At 44.7% G+C, this 22,813-nt stretch overlaps 1 protein-coding gene across 4 annotated transcripts in view; it reads right to left on the bottom strand.

Moving 5' to 3' along the window:
* Positions 1 to 22,813, bottom strand: part of TFDP2 (transcription factor Dp-2) — a 136,606-nt gene that overhangs the window by 40,312 nt on the left and 73,481 nt on the right. For 3 of the 4 annotated variants that reach the window (XM_019532988.1, XM_019532989.1, XM_019532990.1), the window contains one exon: positions 17,813 to 17,916. In XM_019532988.1, coding sequence (XP_019388533.1) covers positions 17,813 to 17,916 — 104 coding nt within the window. Of the gene's footprint in view, positions 1 to 17,335; positions 17,386 to 17,812; positions 17,917 to 22,813 lie in introns of those variants that run through there. The other variant, XM_019532991.1, reaches the window with a different exon arrangement.

The raw sequence follows: 22,813 nt of genomic DNA, 5'->3' as shown, positions 1-22,813 counted from the left end.
TGCCACCCCCATCCCTGGGCCCCACACCCCTAGAGACAGCTGTCTGCAGAGTATTTGTCACATAGAACAGTGACCTGGTTCAACCTCATGAAATAAAATGAGACCTGGTGAAAATTTTTTGAATAGTAGAGCTGAGAGGATTATGAATAAATTGGACCATTCATTTATCACAGAACAAATGACTTATCAATTTACAAGCTGCCTACCCTGCAGCCCATTTATTATACCAATTATTTTCAGATGTGCATTCAAACCAAGAGACTCACTCCTTCACTTCTTGCTTCTAATTTCAGTTCTAATAAACAAAATACCAGAAACTGCACAGGAAAACAATTCACTGCAATATCAAGGTGCTGGCTCAGACAAAACAATGAGATTGCAGGCAGGTAGCACACACCAGGATGTCATACTCTTCCTTCATTTAAAACTATTACAGATACAAAACCATGTATGATTTTACTCCTGCAATTCCATTTTATTCCCGTAAACTCTCTGGTAACTTTGTTGTGGAATACTTTTCTCAAAAGGCTTATTTTATTGCTCCCAACAAACATAATTAAAATGGTGCCAATATAGCAAATATTTTTTTCCATCCAGTTTGAGTTTCCTTTTTAAAAGATGTCAATAGCAATTCAGTGTCTAATGCTAGTAGCAGCTCACCTGAGCAGGAGAGACTCATTTGGAAATGGGAGAAACAATGCAATTGAAGATACTAAGGTATTTTGATATTACCTGAGTTATATTCATTACAAAACTGGCCTGTTTTCAGAGTTATCTGAATTTAAAAAGTGAGTTGTTTAGAAGCAGTGTTGGGGAAAACAGATTCGCAAGATAGTTATATCAGTAGAGTACAGATGGATGCCAGGGGAATACAGACCCATTGCAAACTTACTTCAATAGTGGCTTAAGAACCAGAAAACTTGAGCAGTAGAAATTAACCATTACCACTCTTTGGTAACTGATTTTTACACAGTTTATCAGTTTTAGACCTGGCTTAACAACATAGTAGAAAGAACTGAGTAATTATACATTAAGGATTTTCATTAAAATATGAATCTAATAATTTGTCCAGTTGTAAAATCAGTATTAAGATTTTAATAACCTTTTCCTATACCAATCTCTAGCAGCATGATGCGTCTTTTAGGATATTGTGCCTGACCAGCACATAGCAGAGATTTTACTGTAATTGGCATGTATGAGTTATCTGGCATTTAACTAGCCAGAATAGTCTGTTAACTGGAATTTCTGGCCAGCCAGCTGGCCGCAGAACAAAGCTCGCGCACAGTGGCTGCCACCCCCAATCCCACCACCCTTGCTCTGCCGGCCAGATGCAGGGGGTGGGGAACTTGAATGCTGCTGCCGTTCCACATGGGCTGCCCTGTGCTGCCTCTGCTTCACTTTGCACTGCACCCTGCAGCTGCCACTGCTCTGCACGCGGCCACTGCCGCTATCCCCACCCAGCCCAACTCCATGTCTAACCAGAAACCCCTGTGCTTCAGGTAACAGGCATTTTTAGATTACCAGCACCCCCCGTTCCCCACTCGTGCCAGATAATGAGTATTTTACTGTAAAATGTTAACACTTTATTTTCAAATGCTTTGTAGTTAATTGTCAGAGATGTTTTCTTCTCCTTGCATGTGTCTACATGTGCACACTAACGCGTATTAGCCTATTTTAATGCACATTAAAGCATCACAAAAAACCGTGCTATTTAGCTAATGCTCATTAAAGTAGTATAATGCACATTACAGCCCATGTGTAGACACATTATGTAGTACCTCCTAAAGCTCATAATGAACTTGTAGATGCAACCCCTGTGAGCTTTAAAACTGCATTGTGTTAAATGAGTGGAATTTTCCTTTAAATCACAATTCTAATATATCATTAAGAGACTAACCGGGTCATAACAGCATTATTATGACAACCAGTATATTATAATCAGACTGTTAAAATCATTGTGTATTTATGTAGTACAAAAGCATGGACCTTGTTATCTTCACTTTTTGTACTCTGGTGCCATCTAGGGTTAAAAGACAACAGTGCACACAACATCCTTTCAGAGCTCCCAGCCACAATTTACAATACAATAGGTGTTCTAACAGATTAATGCAGGACTACCCAACTAGTAGACCATGAGGGGCTAGTTAACCTAGGGGCGGGCAATTATTTTGGGTGGAGGGCCGCTTACTGAGTTTTGGCAAGCCATCAGGGCCCGCATGACAGGCAGCTGGGGCAGATAAATACTAATTTTCTAAATTTTTAGGGGCCCTGTGGGCTGGATAGAATGGCCTGGTGGGCTGCACTCGCCCCACGGGCTGCATTTTCCCCACCCCTGGGCTAACCTGTTGCCTCCAGGATTGCAGCCACCGCTGTCCCAATGTCCTGGCTACAACAGCAGCCAAGACTGTTGGAGCTCTCTCCCTCCCTTGGTTTTGCTACCAGACCCAATCCCAGAGGGGGCAGTTTGTAGTGCCAGGGAAGCTGACAGACCAGAGCACCTGTGCAGCGTGACACCATGGGGAAACTTGTAGGAAACTGCAGCTGAGATACTATATCATGCAAAGGTGGAGTCAGGGAGTACCCACCCACCCATAAGCAGTGCAGCAGGTTGGGAATGTCTGTCCACCCACACACTCAGCACCTACCCACATTTCACCCTATGTGGGAACACCCACCCACACACTCAGGGCAGCAGGGTGGGGAAATACCTACCCAGATGTGTAGGGTGAAGCCTCGGGGGGGCTATGGCTCCACTAGTGCAGCTCCTATAGAGTGAAGCCCTCACTGGTGCAGCCTGTGGCCATTTAGAAGTTGGAGAGCCCTGGATCAGCACTGCCGATGGTATGGATCTTTTCTAGTACCTTTCAGTTTTATAAATCAATCACTTGAAAAATTAGGAAGCACAAAACATAGTGAATAAGCTATTTTAGCACCTACATTTATTTACTTTATGTAAAATCTGAAGTTTTCCTTTAAAGAAAAATTCACTCAAATCTGCAGTTTCTCAGGGTGCAAACTAACAATCCTTCTTCCCTGTTACTGCATCTTGCAAAAATGTAGCAGGCAAAATATTGTGGGCATGTTACATGGGGAAGTTTACCAGAATAGATATATGTTTACTTGTATAAATTAGTAACATAAGATAAACCAGGAAAAAAACACCCTTCTTTTCCTTTCTATCTACAGGATAAATTATACAACAGTAGAGTCATATAGGTTTGGTTATGCCAGGAAATTCTCCCATGTACATGAACCCTTTCATCTAACAGGTCTTGCCTCACTCCCAGTCTCTCCAACTCTACCTCAATAGGTGTCTTCATTTCAAAACCTACCAATAGCAGAGGGCCATTTACAGGCCAATATTATTAAGCATTAACTGGAAACACGCTTACACAGGAGGGGCCTATTTGCACTTTGTCCTCAACTTTACTAGAAAATAAGAGGTTCATTTTTGCCATGTCGTAACTATCACTAGGTGACAAAGGAAGACACCTAATAGCTTTTACCCACAAGCAGTTCAAGGTAAATCACTAATACGTGACAAACTTAAACAATGACATACTGTCTTGTCTTCACTAAGATTTTTAACATGTTGAAAGATATTTTTATTTTCCTAGTGGAGACAGACTGATTCTTTAAATTCTTTCAGCTGAACTGCAACACACAATGATAAAATAGTTTCTATATTGTTTTAGCTGAGGGGCAGGCAATTATTTGGGTCAGCGGGCCACATACACAGTTCTGGGGAACTGCTGTGGGCCAGTCAACACTGCCCCACCTTTACAACAGCCTGGAGCCCTCACACCCTGAGGCTCCTCATGTCCTGAGGCCACCAGTGCCCAAGAGCAGCTGAGCACACAGCCCCAGCCTGCCCTACACCCACTCCAGACTTACCTGGGACAGACCAGACCAGTTCCAGACAGCTGAGAACTGTGCACAGCCCCAACCCCAGGCCGTCCCATGCCTGCTCTGGACCGCTCCAGCCACAATGGGCAGTGATGGTGGCGGCTGGGCAGAAGCTGCTCCTGGGTGGGGGGAAAAGGTGGCTGCCTCCCCCTTGCTGCTGCCAGTCCCTTCTTGCTGCATCCACCTGGAACCCACACCCAGGCTGCCCTACGGCTCCTCTCCACTGCTACTGCTGCCCTACTGCGTGGGCCAGAGTTAGTGGTGACGACAGCAGAGAGGAGCCGCAGGGCAGCTCGGGCACAGACTCTGAGCAGCTGCATCAAGAAGAGTCCGGCAGTGGGAGGGGGAAATGGCTGCTTTTCCCCTGCAACCAGCAGCAGCTTCTGTCCAGATGCTGCCATCGCCACCTCTGCTCATCATGGGTGGGCAGTCTGGAGCAGGTGCAGGGCAGGACAGGACCAGGACTGTGCATGTGGGTCCCAGATGGTCCAGAGCGGGTCCAGAGCAGGTGTGGGGTGGGCCAGGTGCAGGCCAGGGCTGTGTGTGCAGGTCCCTGCCAGTACCATGGAGCTGAGGCCAGCAGCAGCAGCAAGGGTGGTAGCAGCCAAAAGAAGCCACTGCTGCCTGGCCTGCTTAGAAATGCAGTCCAGCTGTGGAGCCACCCAGCCCTGTTGCACCCCTGGGGGAAGCAGGAAATGCCATGGGCTGGATGGCACCTGGGCCAGGCTGGACTGAAGAATATGTCGCAGGCCAAAGTCCTTTCACCCATGGGCCACATTTTGCCAGCTGCTGCTTTAGATGAATGGCTTGCGGACAGTCCATAGGCCAGACCAGGCACTGTGCCAGGACTGAACTCTGGGCCACCTCCATCCAGCTGTAGCCTGACCCCAGCTGGGTCAGAGTAGCATGGGTCCCCAGGTCTAGATGGAGGTTATGTGGGACCCCAGACCTTATACCAGCCAGGCAGAGGCAACACAGGGCTCTGTATTGCCCCTGCCTAGCTGGGATTGGGCTCTGGGGCCCCATGTCACCCCTGCCCAGCACCAACATGCCATGATCAGGCCTTGCATCACCCTGCACACCCAATCTAGCACATGGGGCCACAGCCCAGGAAGCTCCTCATAGGATTTGTGGGGGGGCCTACCAGGGGCCCCCCACAATGACAGCACCAGGGGCTAAATCTGGCCTGTGGGCTGGGGAGTGAGCACTTCTGCTTCAAATTGTCAAAGCCAGTACAAAGTAATTCTTACCAAGTGTATGGCTTCACCATAAGGGGCAGCGGTAACACATATTACCCTCCCTTGTAACTAATAGTGAAGATGAAGCCTTATGGCATTTAACAAGAGTATGCACCCAGGTCCCATGGAAAATTTGTACTCTGGCTGCTAAAATGTGCTACAGCTTATGATGCCACATTTTCACTGCTGTTCTTGCTTGGGCTAGCACAGATAAGCTAACTGATGCCACAATCGCACATTTGTTTTGCCGAGTAGACATAACCCCAGCTACCTCTTATGAGCGTTCAGTGCATTCTCCCTCTCTCTAACAGATGGGCTGCTGAGACCAAGAGGATTTTTCAGTTTTTCAAAGCCATAAATAACTAAGGAAACTTTTGGTTACTAAACTTAAATCTCTCTTTCCCCAGGACTTCAATAGCCAATTATTCTCTCTCTATCTCTGAGACCCTCAGGGTCAGCAAGACGTAGTGCCTGGCCTCTCACTTCCTTGCCAATGCTCTAATTCAGGACGGGGCAAAATATGGCCCGCCAGGCCATTCTATCTGGACTATCAGGGCTCTTCCAAAAGACAATTATTACCAGCCTGCAGCTGCCCCTCTAAAAGCTGCTGGGAGGGGCAGGCTGCAGGAGGCATGGACTTCAGGGGCTTTGGTTGCTAAACAACCAACCCCCACCCCAGCCTGGACTGATCCACCCTACCCCTAGCCCCAAGGCAGCACGCACTGGAGACAGGAAGTTTCTGCCTAGCAGAGGCTTCCGCATGGCAATTCTGTGGCTGCTCCCCAGTCCTCCTCCCATGCAAGGGTGGAACTTAAGATAAGAAGGGCCTCAGGAACTCTTGTTGGGAGAAAGTTGGGGGAGCCACGGGTGATTGCACCACTTCATACCACATGTGCAGCTCCAGGAACTCTGGCTGGCCTGGCACCATTGTGTGTAGCTCCCAGGACTCTAGCCAGGAGCTGCAGGGAGCTGTGCACCATTGGCTGGGCCAGGCCAGCTCTGTGCCTCCACCTGCAGCTCCCAGCTGGAGTGCCAGGAGATCCACATGGAGGCATGGAGCTGGCCTGATGGAGTGTGACTCTCTGCAGCTCCCGGCACTCCAGCCAGATGCTGCAGAGCAGCATGCCATCGGGCCAGGCCAGCTCTGTACCACCATGTGCAGATCCCAGAATGCAAGCTGGGAGCCACGCACCATCAGGCTAGTGAACAGGCTCTGTGCCACCACATGTAGCTCGCAGCACTCCAGCCAGGAGTTGCAGGAGCCACACACCATTCAGCCAGGCCAGGCCAGGCTGGCTCTGTGTCTTCACACATGGCTCTCCACTGGAGTGCCAGGAGTCTCACGTGGAGGCACAGAGCCAGCCCAGCCTGATGGTGTGTGGCTCCCTGCAGTTCCCAGTGCTTCTGCCAGAAGCTATGGAGAGCCATGCGTAATTGGGCTGGGTCAGCTTTGTGCCACCATGTGGGGCTCCTGGCACTCTGGCTGAGAGCTGCAGGATCTATGCGCCATCAGCCTGGGCTGACTCCACATCTCCACATGCAGCTCCCGGGACTCAGGTGGGAACCGTGGGAAGACAGGCAGCAGGGTTGAGCAGCCCCAGCCCACTCTCTGCCCCATGAGGGGCTCCTGGGACTTGGGAGGGAGCTGTAGGTGATGGAGTTGGGCCAATACAGACCCACTCTCTGCCACACTTGGGACGTGGGCCAGGACCTGTGGGCAATGCAGACTGGGCCAGGCCCTGGTAGGTACATGGACAGCAGCTGGTGTCTCCGCAGAAGGCCTGTTGCTCCTCCCCAGTTACTGGCCCACATGTGCCTGCTCTTCGTGCGCCAGTTCTACCCCTGATGGCACAATGCCCGTGACTTCCAGACTGCCTGCTAGACTGGCATGATCACAGACCCCACCTGGCTACCTGGCCAAGTTCCTGAACATCTGGGCAGCTGTTACAGCAAGGACACTTATGTGATTGGTTGAGGGTCATGGGGGAGGATGTTAGAAGGGTCACAACCTATAGCTACCCGATAGGTCATGCCTATGCCTCACTGCCTAGGCAGCAGAACTTCTAGGTCCCCAAGGGCAGGCCGTGCACTATTGAGGGTGGGGTCTATGGAAGGATAGTGTTTCCCAGTCAAGGGGTGGACCTTCTGATGTCAGGGATCACATGATGGGGGCAGGAGATTCTGGGACCAACATGGTGAAAAGCAGGGCAAGGTTTGGTGTTGGATGGATGGGCCTTCTTATGCCATAGACCATGTAACAGGGTGGGACTTCCGGTTCCAAAACCACAACCCTCCTCCAAAAAGGAGTACTTCTGGGGTGGGGGTGAGACTTCTGGTGGCTAAGGTCAAGGCGTTAACAGAGGAGGATTGGGACTTCCAATCTCAAGACGGCATCCAGGGGATGCCTGTTAAGGGGGCTTAGCAGTTTGACAAGGGGTGTAACCCTTGCTGCCCTTGACAGCTCAACAAAACTCATTAAGTGGCCCTCCATCCAAAATAATTGCCCACCCCTGCTCCAATTGTTAGGTTATTATATAAAAGGTGGTTGGCAACTACCAACTCTTATTGTGTTCTGAAGAATAGAGTGAGCCAGTCTATATCCAAGGAATAACGCAGGAATCTAAAACAAGTTAGGGGTTTTGAACTTTGAATCCCAATCTGTTACAAGTGCCTAAATCAAGTAGAGTTGGGATTTCAGATATATCCATCTCTCCAGCATTTCCCACTGGCTACACTAGGCACTGTACACTCAGCACACTTCTTATGGTGAATTCTATTCATAGGCACACCAGTGCTCCTATCCATTGTACAGGAAACTTAAGCTGCTGACAGACATTAACAAAAAACCCCAAAATGTGCTTTACTGGAATGAAGCAGCACGTTAGTTCGACCCAGTTCTGTAGCACCTGTAGAGATGAGACGCTTCAGTGGGGCTTTTTGGCACTTTTATCTAAAGCTGGTTTAATTAGCCATTAGAGAAAAACGCCAAAAAACCCCACAAAAGCACCTGGATCTATACAGACATTGGGCAAGCGAGGTCCAAGTAATGCAATGCCTCTTCTGGGCATGCACTGGGCTTGGCACAGGAGCATGCCAAGTTTAAATTAAAGCACCACTTTTTTTTTTAATGTCTAAGCAGCTTTAGTAGCCTATTTCAGGTTTATGAATTCCACTCTTAAGCTGGGAGTCCAGAGTAACACAACTAAGCTCCTTTGTATGGACCTAAGAAACTTAAGGCTAAATTGAAATTGGTAAACTTGGAATCCAAATGGGACTAAGATACCTAAATCTCACCTATGTCACAAAAAGAGCAATTCAGAATATCCCTACTCCACCAGCCCAAAAATTGGTACCTATATTTTGGACTGCAAAAATCCCTATGTGTCTATACTTTGGCTTCTGCACAGGTAGAGAAGTACCCTGACCTTTGCACTTAATTCTGTCTGAGTTCCATTTGTTCAAGAATTTAGGCACTAAATTCTCTCTTGGTCCCCAGAGAGATGTGGTCAGTAAGATATACTGTCAGCATGGCAAATGCACACCAGCAGCCCTGAGTTCAATACAGAACACAGGAGCCACACACACTTTTACACAAAAAGGCAAAGACTTCATTATTCTGGTGTCTACCTTTTCCCAAATACCCTAGAGCAGGAATAGGCAACCTTGTCTGGTTCTGGGCTGGTTAGAGGAGGGCAGCTGGCTGTTAGCCAGTAGCTGTTCCAGTGGCTGCGGGGGAGAGCACCCACAACCAAAGCCCCCCGCCACCCAAAGTTTCCATGGACTGTAGGTTGCTGACCCCTACCCTAGAGCAAGAGTGTCATAAGCTAGATCTGGTCTGCGGAGCTTAATCATTTGTTCTTTGGTGCTGCCCGTGAGTCCTGGACTAGACCCAAATACCAAATGCAGATCTGGGAGGTGTACTGCATGCAATGTGTGAGGCTCGTTAAAGGCATGGTTGCATGTGGCACCCATGCCAGATTGGCCCTTGTGCTGGAGCTGGCACATAGGGCTAGTTTGCACTATGATCTGCCAAGTGGCCCAGCATACACCATTCATCTGGTCTGTGGACCAGCCCAGCTTACAGGGCCTAAGTCAGGAGGTTGGTATCCCTACTCTAGAGACTACACTAATTCAGGAAATAGAAAACATGGGTTCTAGGCCCACCTCAGCCTGAGGGGATTCAAACCCACATTTCATGCTTCTCAACAAAGTGCCCTAGCTACCATGTTACAGGAAAATCTGGATAGAGGCATACTCGACTTCTGCTGAAAGTGGGCCAAAAATGCAAGATCCAAGATGTGAGGAAGAGAGAAAGCAAGAAGGAACCTCACTTAGGAGCCTAGGAAGGGGTACCTATATTGCAGTCACTGCTCCTTGGACTGCTCATGTGTTTTACATGAGACAACCATTGGTTTCAAACCAGCCAGAACCATGGGAACTCCCACCTCTCCCCACTGACTGTATTTGGATCCAAAGTGCCCATTTCTTTGATTCACCATCCTGGGCTTAATCTTTACACATTGTGACAGCTAAATTAGATGCACTTTACGGACCAATCTGGAGTTTACTTAGATGCTATATAAGTGTTATTTCACTATGGTAATACTTACATAATACTCAACATATTCTGTGCTGGCTGAAGTATAAGTTGTTCCATAATGAGGTAAAGTGCATTAAAATGTTGATATGATGCTTTTTCTTAGCTGCAAAATGTCTGCTCTTTTCTTAGTAAGCATTCCATTAAAATTAAGGTCCAAATATATTTTGCTTTTAAGAACATCCTGTTTAAAGAAACAGTTTAACTGTGTAAGGTTTTTTAAAGATACATATTTTTAAGTGTAAACCGTTGCTTTCTTTTTGGCTAATTTTAGTTAGTTTAGTGCTGTGCTTGACAGAGCATGTTACTGAAGACAGCAGAAGATCCATTCCCTTGAGGGAATAGATGTTTAATTTCAAAGTGAAGAAATTCCTCCCTGATCACCCTTCCCCTATACAAAATATGGAAAGGGTTTTAATTTTCACAAAAGGAAGGGGGAAAGCCTCAAACAATTAGCTACTATCTTTTCAAATTTTGCTTAAAATCATTCTTGTAGAATCAGAGGAGATTCAACAAGATGGACTACAACCTCTTCAAACAAGTTTGCCTAATTTTGAATTAAGTGATAAAAGCTAGTAGAATTTAAGTGGGACAGGAAACATTATGTAATGTCATAAAAAAATTCAGTTACATATGTGCAGACTGGCCACTTAGGGTAGGGCAAGAAGCCTGACTAAAAAGTCAGGCATAAGGAAAAACACAACCAAGTTCTATAACCAAGACATGAATCTGCTAAATAGCAACAACACATTAGCAGAGAGCATGATGTGGTTAGGATGAATCCAAAATTATGTTTTTCTGGCTCCTGATTCTCCAAGCAGGTGATAGGACAGCCAAAAAGAAAGAGTTTTAATGAAGCTGAGAGAATAGTTGGAGACTTGTCAGAACAGCAGTGAAAGCATCTGTTTGACAGGGTTTTTTTCAGGACAACTGCGCTGTGGTTTTGAGAGGTTCTGTGAGCAGTTGGGTGTATTTTAGTTTAAGAATAACAAGAAGCATAGCTATGGTGCAACTTTTGCATGGTATAAACAAATAAATCATACTGTACCTAATTCTGTGACTCTTGTTTCTCTGTAACAATGGTAACTACCTGCTTTAAAGCCTTGAAATCAATGATCTCTCAACCAAGAGGCAACAATTTATAAAAACAGATACTGTACAAAAGGAAAATGTTCTCCCTGCAGAGAAGCTTTTGGTACTGAGAGAATGCCATTACAAAAGCAGGGAAAAACTCAAGAATTTCTGTGATTAAAAAAGGCTGAAGGATCTTACAAAATCCTCTGCTGAGTTGCATCCCATGTAATCTCACCAATTTTTTATTTTAAATATTTGTTTCTAGTGAAGAAAGTTGGGAAATTTCAATTATGCAACAAGTTCAGCGAGTAGAAAGTAAAGATACACATGAAATGCTAACAAGATTTTTGGCACAATTTCTTGAAAAAGGACAAATAAAACATTAGCCAAAGAGCACAAAATTAGTGCAAACAGTTAAAAAAAAAAATGAAAATTATTTTATTATATGGTAGTGTTTGGCTGCTAACTTAATACTAGTTAGTCTTTAGGGCTGTTTTTTGGATTTAATTGCCTAATGCTCCTAAATTTGAAAATTATGTTAGCAATACTGAGTCCCTCACTGTAGACAGGACGCCCTCTACCAGCACTGCTGAACTGAGCCAACTTTAAATTTCCTAGCATAAAGAGTCAAAATAGAGTCCGGAGCACAAGTTATATACTTATAAATGTAGATCTAATGCCAACTATTATACATAAGAATGCTGACATCTGTTAAGTGGATTGATATTCTATATGAAAGGTCTGTATAAGATGCTATTTTGATGGCGTACAAACTATTTACTCTTAAAGTTAAAGCCACTTTGAAAAGCTATTAAAACAAAAGATTTCTTGTTTTTCTAAATACATCCATTCCATTCAAAGGAAGGGCTCGTTTCTGAAGTGATCACCTGGATATGGTGTCATTATTGTAGTTTATATCATAGAATTAAATGTGCACATCTAAGATCGGGATAGCTTTCTGAAATATAATCTTCTACAAGCTTAAGCAAGGTAATACTAGACTGTGGGGTTTTTTAAGGAAATGCAGGTTTGACCAGAAAACAGCAGACAGTTTAAGCAAACCCACAAATGAGAAAAGAAAGTTTTCGCACTGAAAAATGGAAAACCATATCTACCATATCTACAGCTGCAAACGTTCCAATCCCAAATGTCTTTAGAATTAATTCATCTGTTTTTCACTTTTTTTCTTTTCTTGCAGCAGAAGAAAAATCTGAAGAGCCTGACCTTTATGAAAGAGATTTTAGTTATTTTCTTCTGCTGCAAGAGGGGTCACTTGATAGCATATGCACTCTATGACATGTGAAGAGAAGACTGGAGGGAGAGTGGCCTTATGTACTATACATCCTGCACAATGGACCGAGGTCAGTGGAACTCTGGCAACAGCAGCTGCACTGGGACGGGACAGGAAGACATGGAAGCATTCTTTGCAGTTGATCGTAGGTTGGAGTCGGGGAGGCAGGAGGCAGGGATCCAAAGCATGCAATAAAACTTGATGGGCACATCAAGACAAGTGTGCATGTGCAGGGACATGCATTCGCTGCAGCACCAACAGCAGTGGCATATTGTGCTGCTGCTTTGTGCCCCAGGGCATGCCCCTGCCCCATGTGCCCCGTGTGCTCTGACATGCACCAAATCGTCTTGGGTGTGGTAAGAGAGGCTGGGCCAGCACCAGTGCTGGCCCCAGCAGTCTTACCTGGAGTCCTGGGGGCCTCCAATCCAACAGCATGGAGCCTGGCATGCAGCCACAGCATGGCTCTGGGTGTCCAGGCTCCATTTCTGGTGGCCTGCTACTGCATGCACCACAACAACGCTTTTTTTTGCAGCAGCAGTTGGGGTTTTTTTTACACCAGGAGAGCCCAGTGTCAAATTTGCAGCATGGCGAATGGTTGCATGTGCACTGCGTGTGGTTTGTGGTGCCTCAAACAGCTTTGAGGCACTGCAGACTGCATATGTGCATCCATCTGGATGCACTCTATGAGTCCTTTTTGTGGAAAGATGTCCTAAAAGATAATGATGGAAAACTACACTGCTACCACCACGCTCCTCACATATAGAGAACTCCATAAAATTCTATTCTCCCATTGTTTTTATTCAATGTACAATCACTTAAACAATTGGCAAAGCAACACAGGCTCAACATCTACAATAGGCAGATGACACCAAACTCTTTCTATTCCTCAGAACGCTGTCACCCAGGGAGGCATTGTCTGGCTGAAATCACTTTATGGGAGATGATAATACATCCTGGGAAGTACAACCTGGTCCCCTCTGTCAACTCCCATCTAGACTACAGCAGTGCAATCCATCTAGACATGAAAGCAACAGCCTCAGAAAAATTATAACTAATATGAAAAATAGCACCTTGCCTCTTCAATACAGGCTATCACAAGCACAACTGGCCTATCCTCTACTGATTACATTAGTTCTGCATAAAATATCATACCAAACTGAAGGTCTTGGGCTTTACCTTCAAAGTACTTATTAATTCAAAATAACTTCCTCGGTCCAAGGAACAGGGGTTGGTCCAAGGCAGGGATGAACCCCCAGAAGATCTAAAAATGACCACATACCTTACTAACTTCCATTCAAAGCCCAAGGCACACTCCTGAGATCTAGCCTTTACTAGTAAGAAAAACAACAGACACAATTCGATTTTTAAATTCAAACTGAAAACAATCTATCTGCATGCAGTCTTCCCCTGTGGAAAGGACCAGAGAACAGAAAAGAAAAGTATATTGCCAAAACTAATTATGTTGCTAGGGTAGTGAAATGCCCTCAGACACCAGGCCATGGGCACAGTCCAAAATAGTGGTTCTCAACCACTTTGTCCAGCAGGCGAGATAGGCAGTGCCCAGTTCATCCATAAGCTGGATTCAGCTGGTAGACTCATCTGGCCACACAGGAGGGGTGAAGGAAGGGGGCTTGGTTTGGCCGTAGTCTGGCCATGTAGGGGAAGGAGGGAGGGGGCATGACCCAGCCCCAAGGGGGAAAGGGTCATGGCCTGCCCCTCAACCAGCTGTGCAGGGAGAAGGGGCATAGCTATGGCCCCAATCCAGCCACGCGGAGGCAAGGGGATGTGGCCTGGCCCCAATCCTTTGTGTGGAGTTTGCGATTTTGGTGGTGGGAAAAAGTGGTAGTATCGCTTCTCGGCCTCTTGAAGGCTCGGATCGAAAACATTTACTCTTTAACTGCCACTGCTCCCCTGCTGCCAAATTTCCAACACTTCGGGAGCCCAGTGGACTGGATTCCACGGCTCTGTGGGCTACATTTGGCCTGCAGACCGAAGGATAAGCACCTTCAGTCTAGAACTGAAACAGAGTAAGTCATCTTTACAGATGTCATTCCTCATCCCCCACTTATTAAGGCCCTTTCTACAATTATAGTTAAATGAACAGACCTAATTACAGCAACTGTCTTGAGTGCAAGCCGGTGAAGAGTATGTCAGAGTTGGACAGTTATGTCTTTATGACCAGGTCAATGTCTGGGACTTTCCAGGTGTTTAACATGATTACAGGTAGATTGCTACAGCGGTTCAATCATACTGTACTTTTAACTGCTACAACTTGATTTGCTTTTCCAATGTACATACAAATTCCTGCTGTTGGGAAGTGACTGAAGTGCAGTACTGATGGACTAATTCAAAAAGTGCCCTGTAAAGATCTTATTAAAATTGGGTTTTGATTTTTGTAAAATGTTGTTTTAACCAATTCTTTTTCTATCTTAAAATATCAAGAATGTTGTGTTCAACAATCGCTATGTTTTAATGGGAGGATTTCTGAGATGTCCATTTACTGTGAGCTACCCCATCTTAACTGGAAGGTCCAGGACCTGCATTTTTAACACAGACTATGCCACACTGTTCATTAGTCTCTGATGTCAAAATAGCAGTCCTCAAATCCTAGAGTTTTAAACAGCTCATTTAAAATTCTCTCTGTCCCTATGTTTCTCAGCTTTCATCCTCAGTATCCTGCAATATGACCACTTGTTCCCCAGTCATTACACTCTTCCAGGGAGCGTGAGGCTGGCATACAGTGAAACTGAGAGGCTTAAACATTGTGCTTCCTGCTTTCTGTTGTTTTTGCAGAATCACAAGAACACCTGTCTGATGGATGGCCACCTTTTCTCTCCATGCTACAGACAAAAAATGAAATGGGCTGAAAGTTTCCCCAGCTTTCCTCTTCTAGGGAGCCCTATAATCCCTGTACTTTGCACTGGAGTGTGAATCTCAACAGTTTCTATCCTTCCACCAGTAGAAATCTTGACAAGAAGAAGGGAAAGAACTGGAGGATGTCTGAACGGGCTCTTGAAAGAAACAAGCTGAAGATGTGTTTAGTAACCAGGCTGACCAGCACTACCTGCTAGTCAGCTTCTCAATCCCTTCAGGAGCATTCCTCCTGCGTAACAGCTAGCTTTGGGGTCTCTTGGATGAGTGAGGACACAAGAAATTCTCAGATCTCCTTGGGCTACCAGATGTCTGGAAGAGGGGTCACAGCTACTTTTCCAAGCTCCTACCCCCTACCTACCAACTTAATCTAACTCCATCTACACAGCTAGTAGTGCCCTTACTACTGTATTTATGTCGGCTGTCATCTATGTGCCCTCCATACAGTTAGATAAAAACTCTTTTCCATGAAGCATAAAAGAGAGGAGACAGAAAAAGACTCAAGTTAGTTTTAATTAAAGAACCAACAGACCAAGTGTGTTTAATAAACAAATGTTTCCCTTTGTTCATTTTTAGAAAAAAAAACAAGAGATCAGTGAAGAAAGATGTTAATTAGGCATCCAGATTTATAAGGGGGCCTAACTACCCAAGACTGGATTAGTGAGCTCAATGTTGATTGTCAAAATAAGAGCTGTCCTACATGTGCCATTTGCATGTATTTCAAGAGACTCCCATCACTTGAAATCTGGTGGTTTTTTTAAAGGAAGAATTTAGAATCTGAAATCGCTCATATACCTGCTACCAGATTCTACTGTCAAGTGTTGTCATTTGGTAATTATTTTCCTGTCTTTCTAAATTGGGTGTCTTCTGTTACCGTGTGAAAAAGAAGAATAAATGACTCGAGTGAAGACTTAATGTAATGTTAATGTTAGACAAAGGACAATCATATGCACACAACAGGTAAACTGGCAAGATTAGTTTCTTATGTGTTTGATGTTCCTCATACAATTAGTCTCACTGAAGTCTACTTGAGAAATGAAATTACTTTCTCTTTATAATTTCTTAGCTGTAGTAATTTTAAGTGCGCTTGTCAATAACAGATCAACAAATTTAACAGGACAGTGCTTTTAAGTTTAGTTTAACCTACTGTCCTGAAATGGACACCTCCGAAGTAAACACATATCAAAAGTGTGTTAGCTTTGTGGCTTTATTTTAACAGAATAAGTCACTTCCCAGCCTCTTGCCCTCACTTACACATTTGAAACTGGCTACAAGTTGCATCTAGGCTGATAAAAATATGACCCATAATTCACCACTTGATAGCAAAAGTGAAAATTAGCATTACAGGATTCAGGCAAGCCAGGAGTTTTCACCAACATGTTGCCTAATCTGGCCAAGACATAGCTCAAGAGACCGTGTATATGTGTGGATGTGATGCAGAATGAGAAGAAAACAGTAGTAAAAATGCTTTACTACATGTCACACTATAACTTTTACTGTTGCTTCCAGAGCCCATGTTTGCCAAAAGACAAGGGATAAGCATAGAACAGGAGCATGCTTAGACAGCAGTGACTGTATGAACTTGGTGTCTCTCTCTTCCATTTGCAAGCAAGGCAAGGCACTGGACAGAGAAATGAAGTTAAGAGCCCTGCCTTTCGTGCTTGTGGCTTCCTACCTAACTTGAACAGAAAATTACTGGAGATTGTGGCTGACCAAAAACTGTTATGACAAATTCTTGTTCTACACTAGGGCTGTCCAACTGTAATCTAGGTGGTAGCAGGGGTGGCAAGTTCCACAGACGGCAGAACCTCAGAGCGCATGGCCCGCAGACTATGGCGACAGCCCTCCTGGGGACCTCCCTGCCATTCAGCTAGTCAGTTCCACTCCTAGCCATGTGTGCAGCACAGACCCCTCCCTGGTTCCTCTCTCACCATGTTGTTTTGCCCTCAAGAGCAGGGCAAGAAGCAGAAGCCAAAGGAGAAAAGAGGAGCTCAGAGGCCCCCTATCTATAGCAGCCAGAGCAATGGAGGGGAGTGGCCGCCAGACGGAAGCCTCAGGGCTGCACGCTAACCCCTTGTGGGCTGTGTGTAATCAATGGGCCACCAGTTGGACAAGCCCTCTCTTACACCTTAACTGGCTGTTTCATGTAGATCAAAGGTCTCAGGTATGTCAAGTAAGGGTTTATTGTAACCTTTATCTTGGTAAACATTACTGCTCCCTCTTCCCTAGGTAACTGAGCAGTTCCTGAAAATCATTCTCTAGAATACAGCTCCCTGCATGAGTGTTATATGCTGTTCACTTAGCATAGATAGGGAAAAGATCATATTTAGGACTGTTACAGAAATGGCAACAACTTACATTTCTGAGCACATAACCAAATGCCAGGCATTTTCTGGCAATCCGAGGGCCTGAGTGGAGAGAACACACACAAATCTGCAGCAGCTACAGTAACATTCAGATGAGGGAAAATACTGCTGCTCTATTTTTTAATACAATTTTGATTAATAGATAAAACACCAACCAATTGGTGTAGCTGTCCATTTCTGTACTAGTGACCACTCACGTTATAAAGCTTAGGCATATTACGCCTCAGATAAAACACAGAATCTTGGGACTGGCAGTGTGGTTGAATGCCAAGATCACTGTACCTGTTTTACTACCTGTCTATACAAGGAGGCTCATTTAAATCTATTTATTAGCCTTTACAACTGCAGGAGGAAGCTGCAAGAAGAACTTAACATAGTTTACATCTTCACATTTAAAAATGTTATGCTACACAAAACAGGAAATCACTCACACCAGCAATTTAATGTTGCCCAGAATTATATTACTTACCATTTGGGGTCCAACATTCACATTTATTGGTCCTAAGGTTTTTGGCAATATCTTGGTTGGTGAGTTTGTACTGGAAACTGGTAATGCAATTATTGAAATACTACCTGAAGAAAAGAGAGAGAAATTCTAAGTTATTCCTTTATAAAGTAAACTGTCAATAACACTGGTGAATCTTCACTGTAATGTTTGGCTTTGAACCATACACATTTCTTGTTTTACATATTTTTTTAAACATACTTTCAAAAAAACTCAAGTTGAGCCTTTTTAAGAGGTCCTGTTAAAACTATCAGGTCTCAAAACTTTACGCAATTTAAAACTTGTATTAAATTCTGCATCCTCTTGATTCTGTTAGAAAAAAAAGAAGAACCTATAGGCTGGTACACTAAAAAAAGCTAAACTCAATAGAGTAGCCTGAAAAAAATAAACCAACACAACAATACTTCCACAGTGACATGTATACATACAATATAGACATGGCCACTGTGTCAGCACTTTTCATTACACTTTTCATCATCCCAAAACATTCCACCAGTATTAAATGATACAGCTGTATACTATCTTTGTGAGAAAGGTACTCTCTTCATTTCACATAGGAGAAAAATGAAGCATGAAGACTGCACCATTTGCTCAAGCCCTTGAAGCAAGCCCACACAAGAGTCAGGAACAGAGCTCTAGTAGTTTATCTAATCATACCTATAGTCACATCCTAATACTTAGATGGTAGCATTTACTCCAATTAACCTGTCTACTTAGTTTTCATGGACTTTGAGAATCTTGCTTACATTGCCTCCAACAAAATACATACACAAAGAAATCAGAGCAACACAGCACAAGGGTGAGAAGTCCCTTAGGGGTAGGTTTGGGCTGTAAGTATGTAACATCTCCCTTATGCTCCACTGCATTTGCATTTGATCCCCAAGGTCAGCTGGGAGCAATCTCCTTCTTGATGCATCAGTGCAGCAAGCTTGCCTGGCAAAAATATATAGGTCTGTCTCAATAGTAGCTCCTTGGTTTTGGAATTCCCTCCCCATTGAGGCCTGCTGAAGTCCAGGCCAAGACATCTTCTGGAAACACTGTAAGACCGTCCTATTTTGGCAAACATTTAGTAATCCAGGAGAGGCTAAGATACTGTTTAACAAGCTTTTGCTTCAGTCCTACTCCATTTGCTTTTATGTCTCCTACTGTAAGCCACCCTGAGCCTCTGTTGGGAAGGACAACATATAAATCTAATAAACAAAGGAGTACCTACTGCAAGCTCTTATTAGGTTCTAAAATATAGCTGGTATGTCACATTTTCAATTACAAGAACTTGTCAATATCCTAAATAAATATACCTTGTGAGATGTAACCATTAGATTATCTATATCTATAATCCCTTACCAGGAAAATACTTAGGAACAAAAGAAAATCTCTGGGAATAACTTCAGAATGTGCCAGATGGAAACATGAATCCACTGACCTTTCATATGTTTCCTCTAACTTTCCTCTTTTTGCTAACTCCTGAAGCTATGTTTCAGTAAGCATACACTGTCCCAGCTCCTCTCTGCATTTGATCCTGAAGTGAGGTCAGTTCTTCATTTAGGAAAGAAATCTTTTGCCATGAAATGATTGGAGAGTCATAAATTCAACAATACAATTTCATGGTAGGATCAAGCAGAAGCATCAGAACTGCGATAAATGGAATCATATTTAAGAACAGTAATACTTTCAGGAATTAGCATGAAAAAGTAAGTACTTAAATATATTTCTATAGATATATCTATATAAAACTCATCCTCACAAGGGAATTAATGCAAAAATTACCAACTGCTTTGTGCATATATTATTTTAAGTCTTTTCTCAGAAGACAGGCCAGGATGAATACTCAGCAAAAAAAAGAAAGGTGTCTACTGGAGCTTTGGTAAAGTTTTTACCTCTTCCCTCGAATATTTGGCTCTGCATAGAGCTTGAGATGCTCCCCAGGAATAGTATCAGTTTGGAACCCTGCGACCACAAGCTCCTGAGACTGAAATGTTGCTGACTCTTGGAATGAGCTAAAAGCACACGTAAAAAAAAGGCTATTTTTTGGAAAGCTTATGGTGGGCTAGCACTGACACTAAAGCACCATTCTACCAGCATAAATTTATCACTCACTGTCGAAAAGTTTTCAAAGAGACATCACTATATACCTCATGAAGTTGTAAGTTGAATATCAAACTGGTGTTGGGAAATACAGCAGGTACTCTAGTTGTGGAGGTTTACATTCCAATGCATACTCTATGACACATGAGGCACCAGAGATCACAAGGATATTTAAACATCAAAACCCACACATATTCTGTCATCCCTCTGCTATAACTGGCTAAGCAGCAGAGGAAGAGTTACTACTCAACAAACAGGAAGAGTTACTATTCAGTGGTGACACAGACCTTATTACATCATGTGGCAGATTCCTTTACATGCCCACAGACGGGTCAGCAAAGTGAATCACCCCAGAATTTCAAAACATGTTATCCTCCATCTATTTTCTTCCCCTTCTACATTCTACTATTCAGTGACTTTATGTGCTCTGTTTCAGTTATTATTTCTATGTCAGGAATCAGCAACCCATGGCCTTCAGGCTGGATACAGCCTCCAAAGAGGTCCAATCAGACCCATGAACGACTGATCTGTCATAGGGGAGATCAATGGCATGGAGCTGCCCCATGACACCCATCCCTTCCACAATGCTTCTCCTCGCTGCGGAGCCCGCTGTTCCCCATGTGTGCACTTACTCTCACTGCAGAGGGGTTAGGGATCAGTGATAAGGGTAATTACAAGCAGCTGCTCACTATAGGGGGCTGAGTCACAAAGGGCAACTCACACCGACAAAGGCTGCTGACTCCTGTGTAAGAAAACACACTTTGAAGTTTCTCTTGTAACCTCCAATTTTACAGTCTCTCTTCAGTTTTGCATTACTGAATGGCTCACCTTAATCATCATGTTTTGGGTACAATATCATCTTAAACTAAAGCATGATCTGGAACATATTTCCTTCTCTCAATTCTGTTTTCTCCATTAGTTGACAACACCATCAACTTCTCCATTTCCCCAGCGCATAAATGTGATAACCTCTCTTCTTTTACCAACATATAGCCAAGTTAATGTAAAAACCTTCTTCACTAGTAGTCCATCACCATCCCTCCACATTTGGAAGACATATCTATGCCAAGCTCAGTCCCATTCATCCTTGCACAGGTTATATAAAATGTTACTTCTCGAAAAAATCTGCTTCCTTACTGGTCCAATTTATCCTCTTCCCCACATTCCTTCATTGATTTCCGTTCCCTTTCCACATCATGTTCAAACTTCCTGTCTTCCACCACAAGGCCAAATCCTCCTCTGCCAAGGTGGCTGTTTTCACTTCCTTCACACTTACTTGCCCAAGTCCTTCTCAAGCTTCTCTTTCAAATACTTCCTTTACTCACTTCCCATTACTCATTCTTCTATGCCATCCCGAGGTGCCCTCACACAAAGCACAGCTTTTCCATTAAAACTTTCAATAATGTACTCCTACTAGAAACAGAAAGGGGAAAGCATATTCATAAAGTTGAGTTTATCTATGCCCACCTGGAGTTGACATTTTAAAATTAAGTTATATATAGGTGTATTTTCACTGATATTGGGTGCATCTACATGAGACACCATAGCGACATAGTGTCAGCGGGCACAAACTGTGATACCAGTGCTACTGCACAGTAGCCATGGCTCGACGTCTAGTTCCTAAAGCAAGTACTAAATGGTTGCACAGTAACAACTGTGCAGTTGGGCTCATGTGCAGATGCACCCAGTATCCAGTTAGGCTTGTTCACAAACATACTACACCAGCACTGACCAGCACTTGAACTTTATGTTCCATTACAATATTCGAGCTATTAGTGGCTGCTATGACAGTGATGAGACTAAATGTAGGGCTCTGATCCAACCTTCAGAGTGTATGGCTGCCCTGATCCAGCTTTGTGGAGAGGGGGAGTGGCTTGGCCTCAACCCCTTGCAGGGCTTGGAGTTCAGGAATTTGGCAGCCAGAGAAGGTGGCAGTATTAATTGACACTGCACTCCTGCCACCAAATTTTCAGACCTGGGGGAGCCCTGTGGGCTGGACACTTAGCACCCTGTAACAGGGGGCCTTCTTGGGGCCAATTTAACCGTGGCCTGCCCACCTGTTTCTGGGCTAACCGCCCGCCTTCTTGCCCACCACGCCTTGTTGTTAATTAGTTCATTGATGTAATTAAGCAGGAAGCTGCCCATTTTCTGCCCCGATGCTAGGGGGTGCTATCTGAGGCTCCATTCCTCCCCTACACCGCAGCCCAAGCTTTGCTGATGGCATCCAGATGTTATCATAATCACCGGCCCCCAAACTGGGCCCCAGAATCCTCCTAAGTGAACCCTGCCTGGATTCCTCTCCTTAGGCAGTCTCATCAACCTTCATACCAGGCAGCATAGCTCCCTGAACCGCTTCCCCTTTGGGTGTGGTCCCCCCGGGACCTTCAGCTCACTAGCCCTGGCCCACCTCCAAGCCAGTTGGGACCCCAGGCCCTTGGCTTTTGGGCGTTCCTTGCGGTGGGTCCCCAGCCCTTCAGGGGGGAGAACCGGGTTAGAGAGGTTCTGGAGGGGCTGGACGTGTTCACATCAGTGGGTCCAGATGCTCTCCACCCCAGGGTGTTGAGGGAGCTAGCAGGGGTTATTACAGGGCCTTTGGCATGGCTTTACAAGTGTTTGTGGTGCTCGGGCCCGGTGCCAGATGATTGGAAGATAGCCAGCGTGGTCCCCATCTTTAAAAATGGGAGGAGGGAGAACCCGGGCAACTACAGGCACGTCAGTCCTTCCTCAATCCTAGGGAAACTCTTTGAGAAGATCATCATGGAGCACATTTGCAACGGGCCACCTTCAGGAATGATGGTCAAGGGTAACCAGCACGGTTTCATTAGGGGCAGGTCATGTCAGACCAACCTGATTGCCTTTTATGATCAGGTCACAAAAGCA

Source organism: Crocodylus porosus, unplaced genomic scaffold (genome assembly GCF_001723895.1).
Source record: "Crocodylus porosus isolate Cpor-Errol unplaced genomic scaffold, CroPor_comp1, whole genome shotgun sequence".
NCBI classification, from domain to species: Eukaryota; Metazoa; Chordata; order Crocodylia; family Crocodylidae; genus Crocodylus; species Crocodylus porosus.
This window is presented reverse-complemented; position numbering and strand designations above follow the sequence as displayed.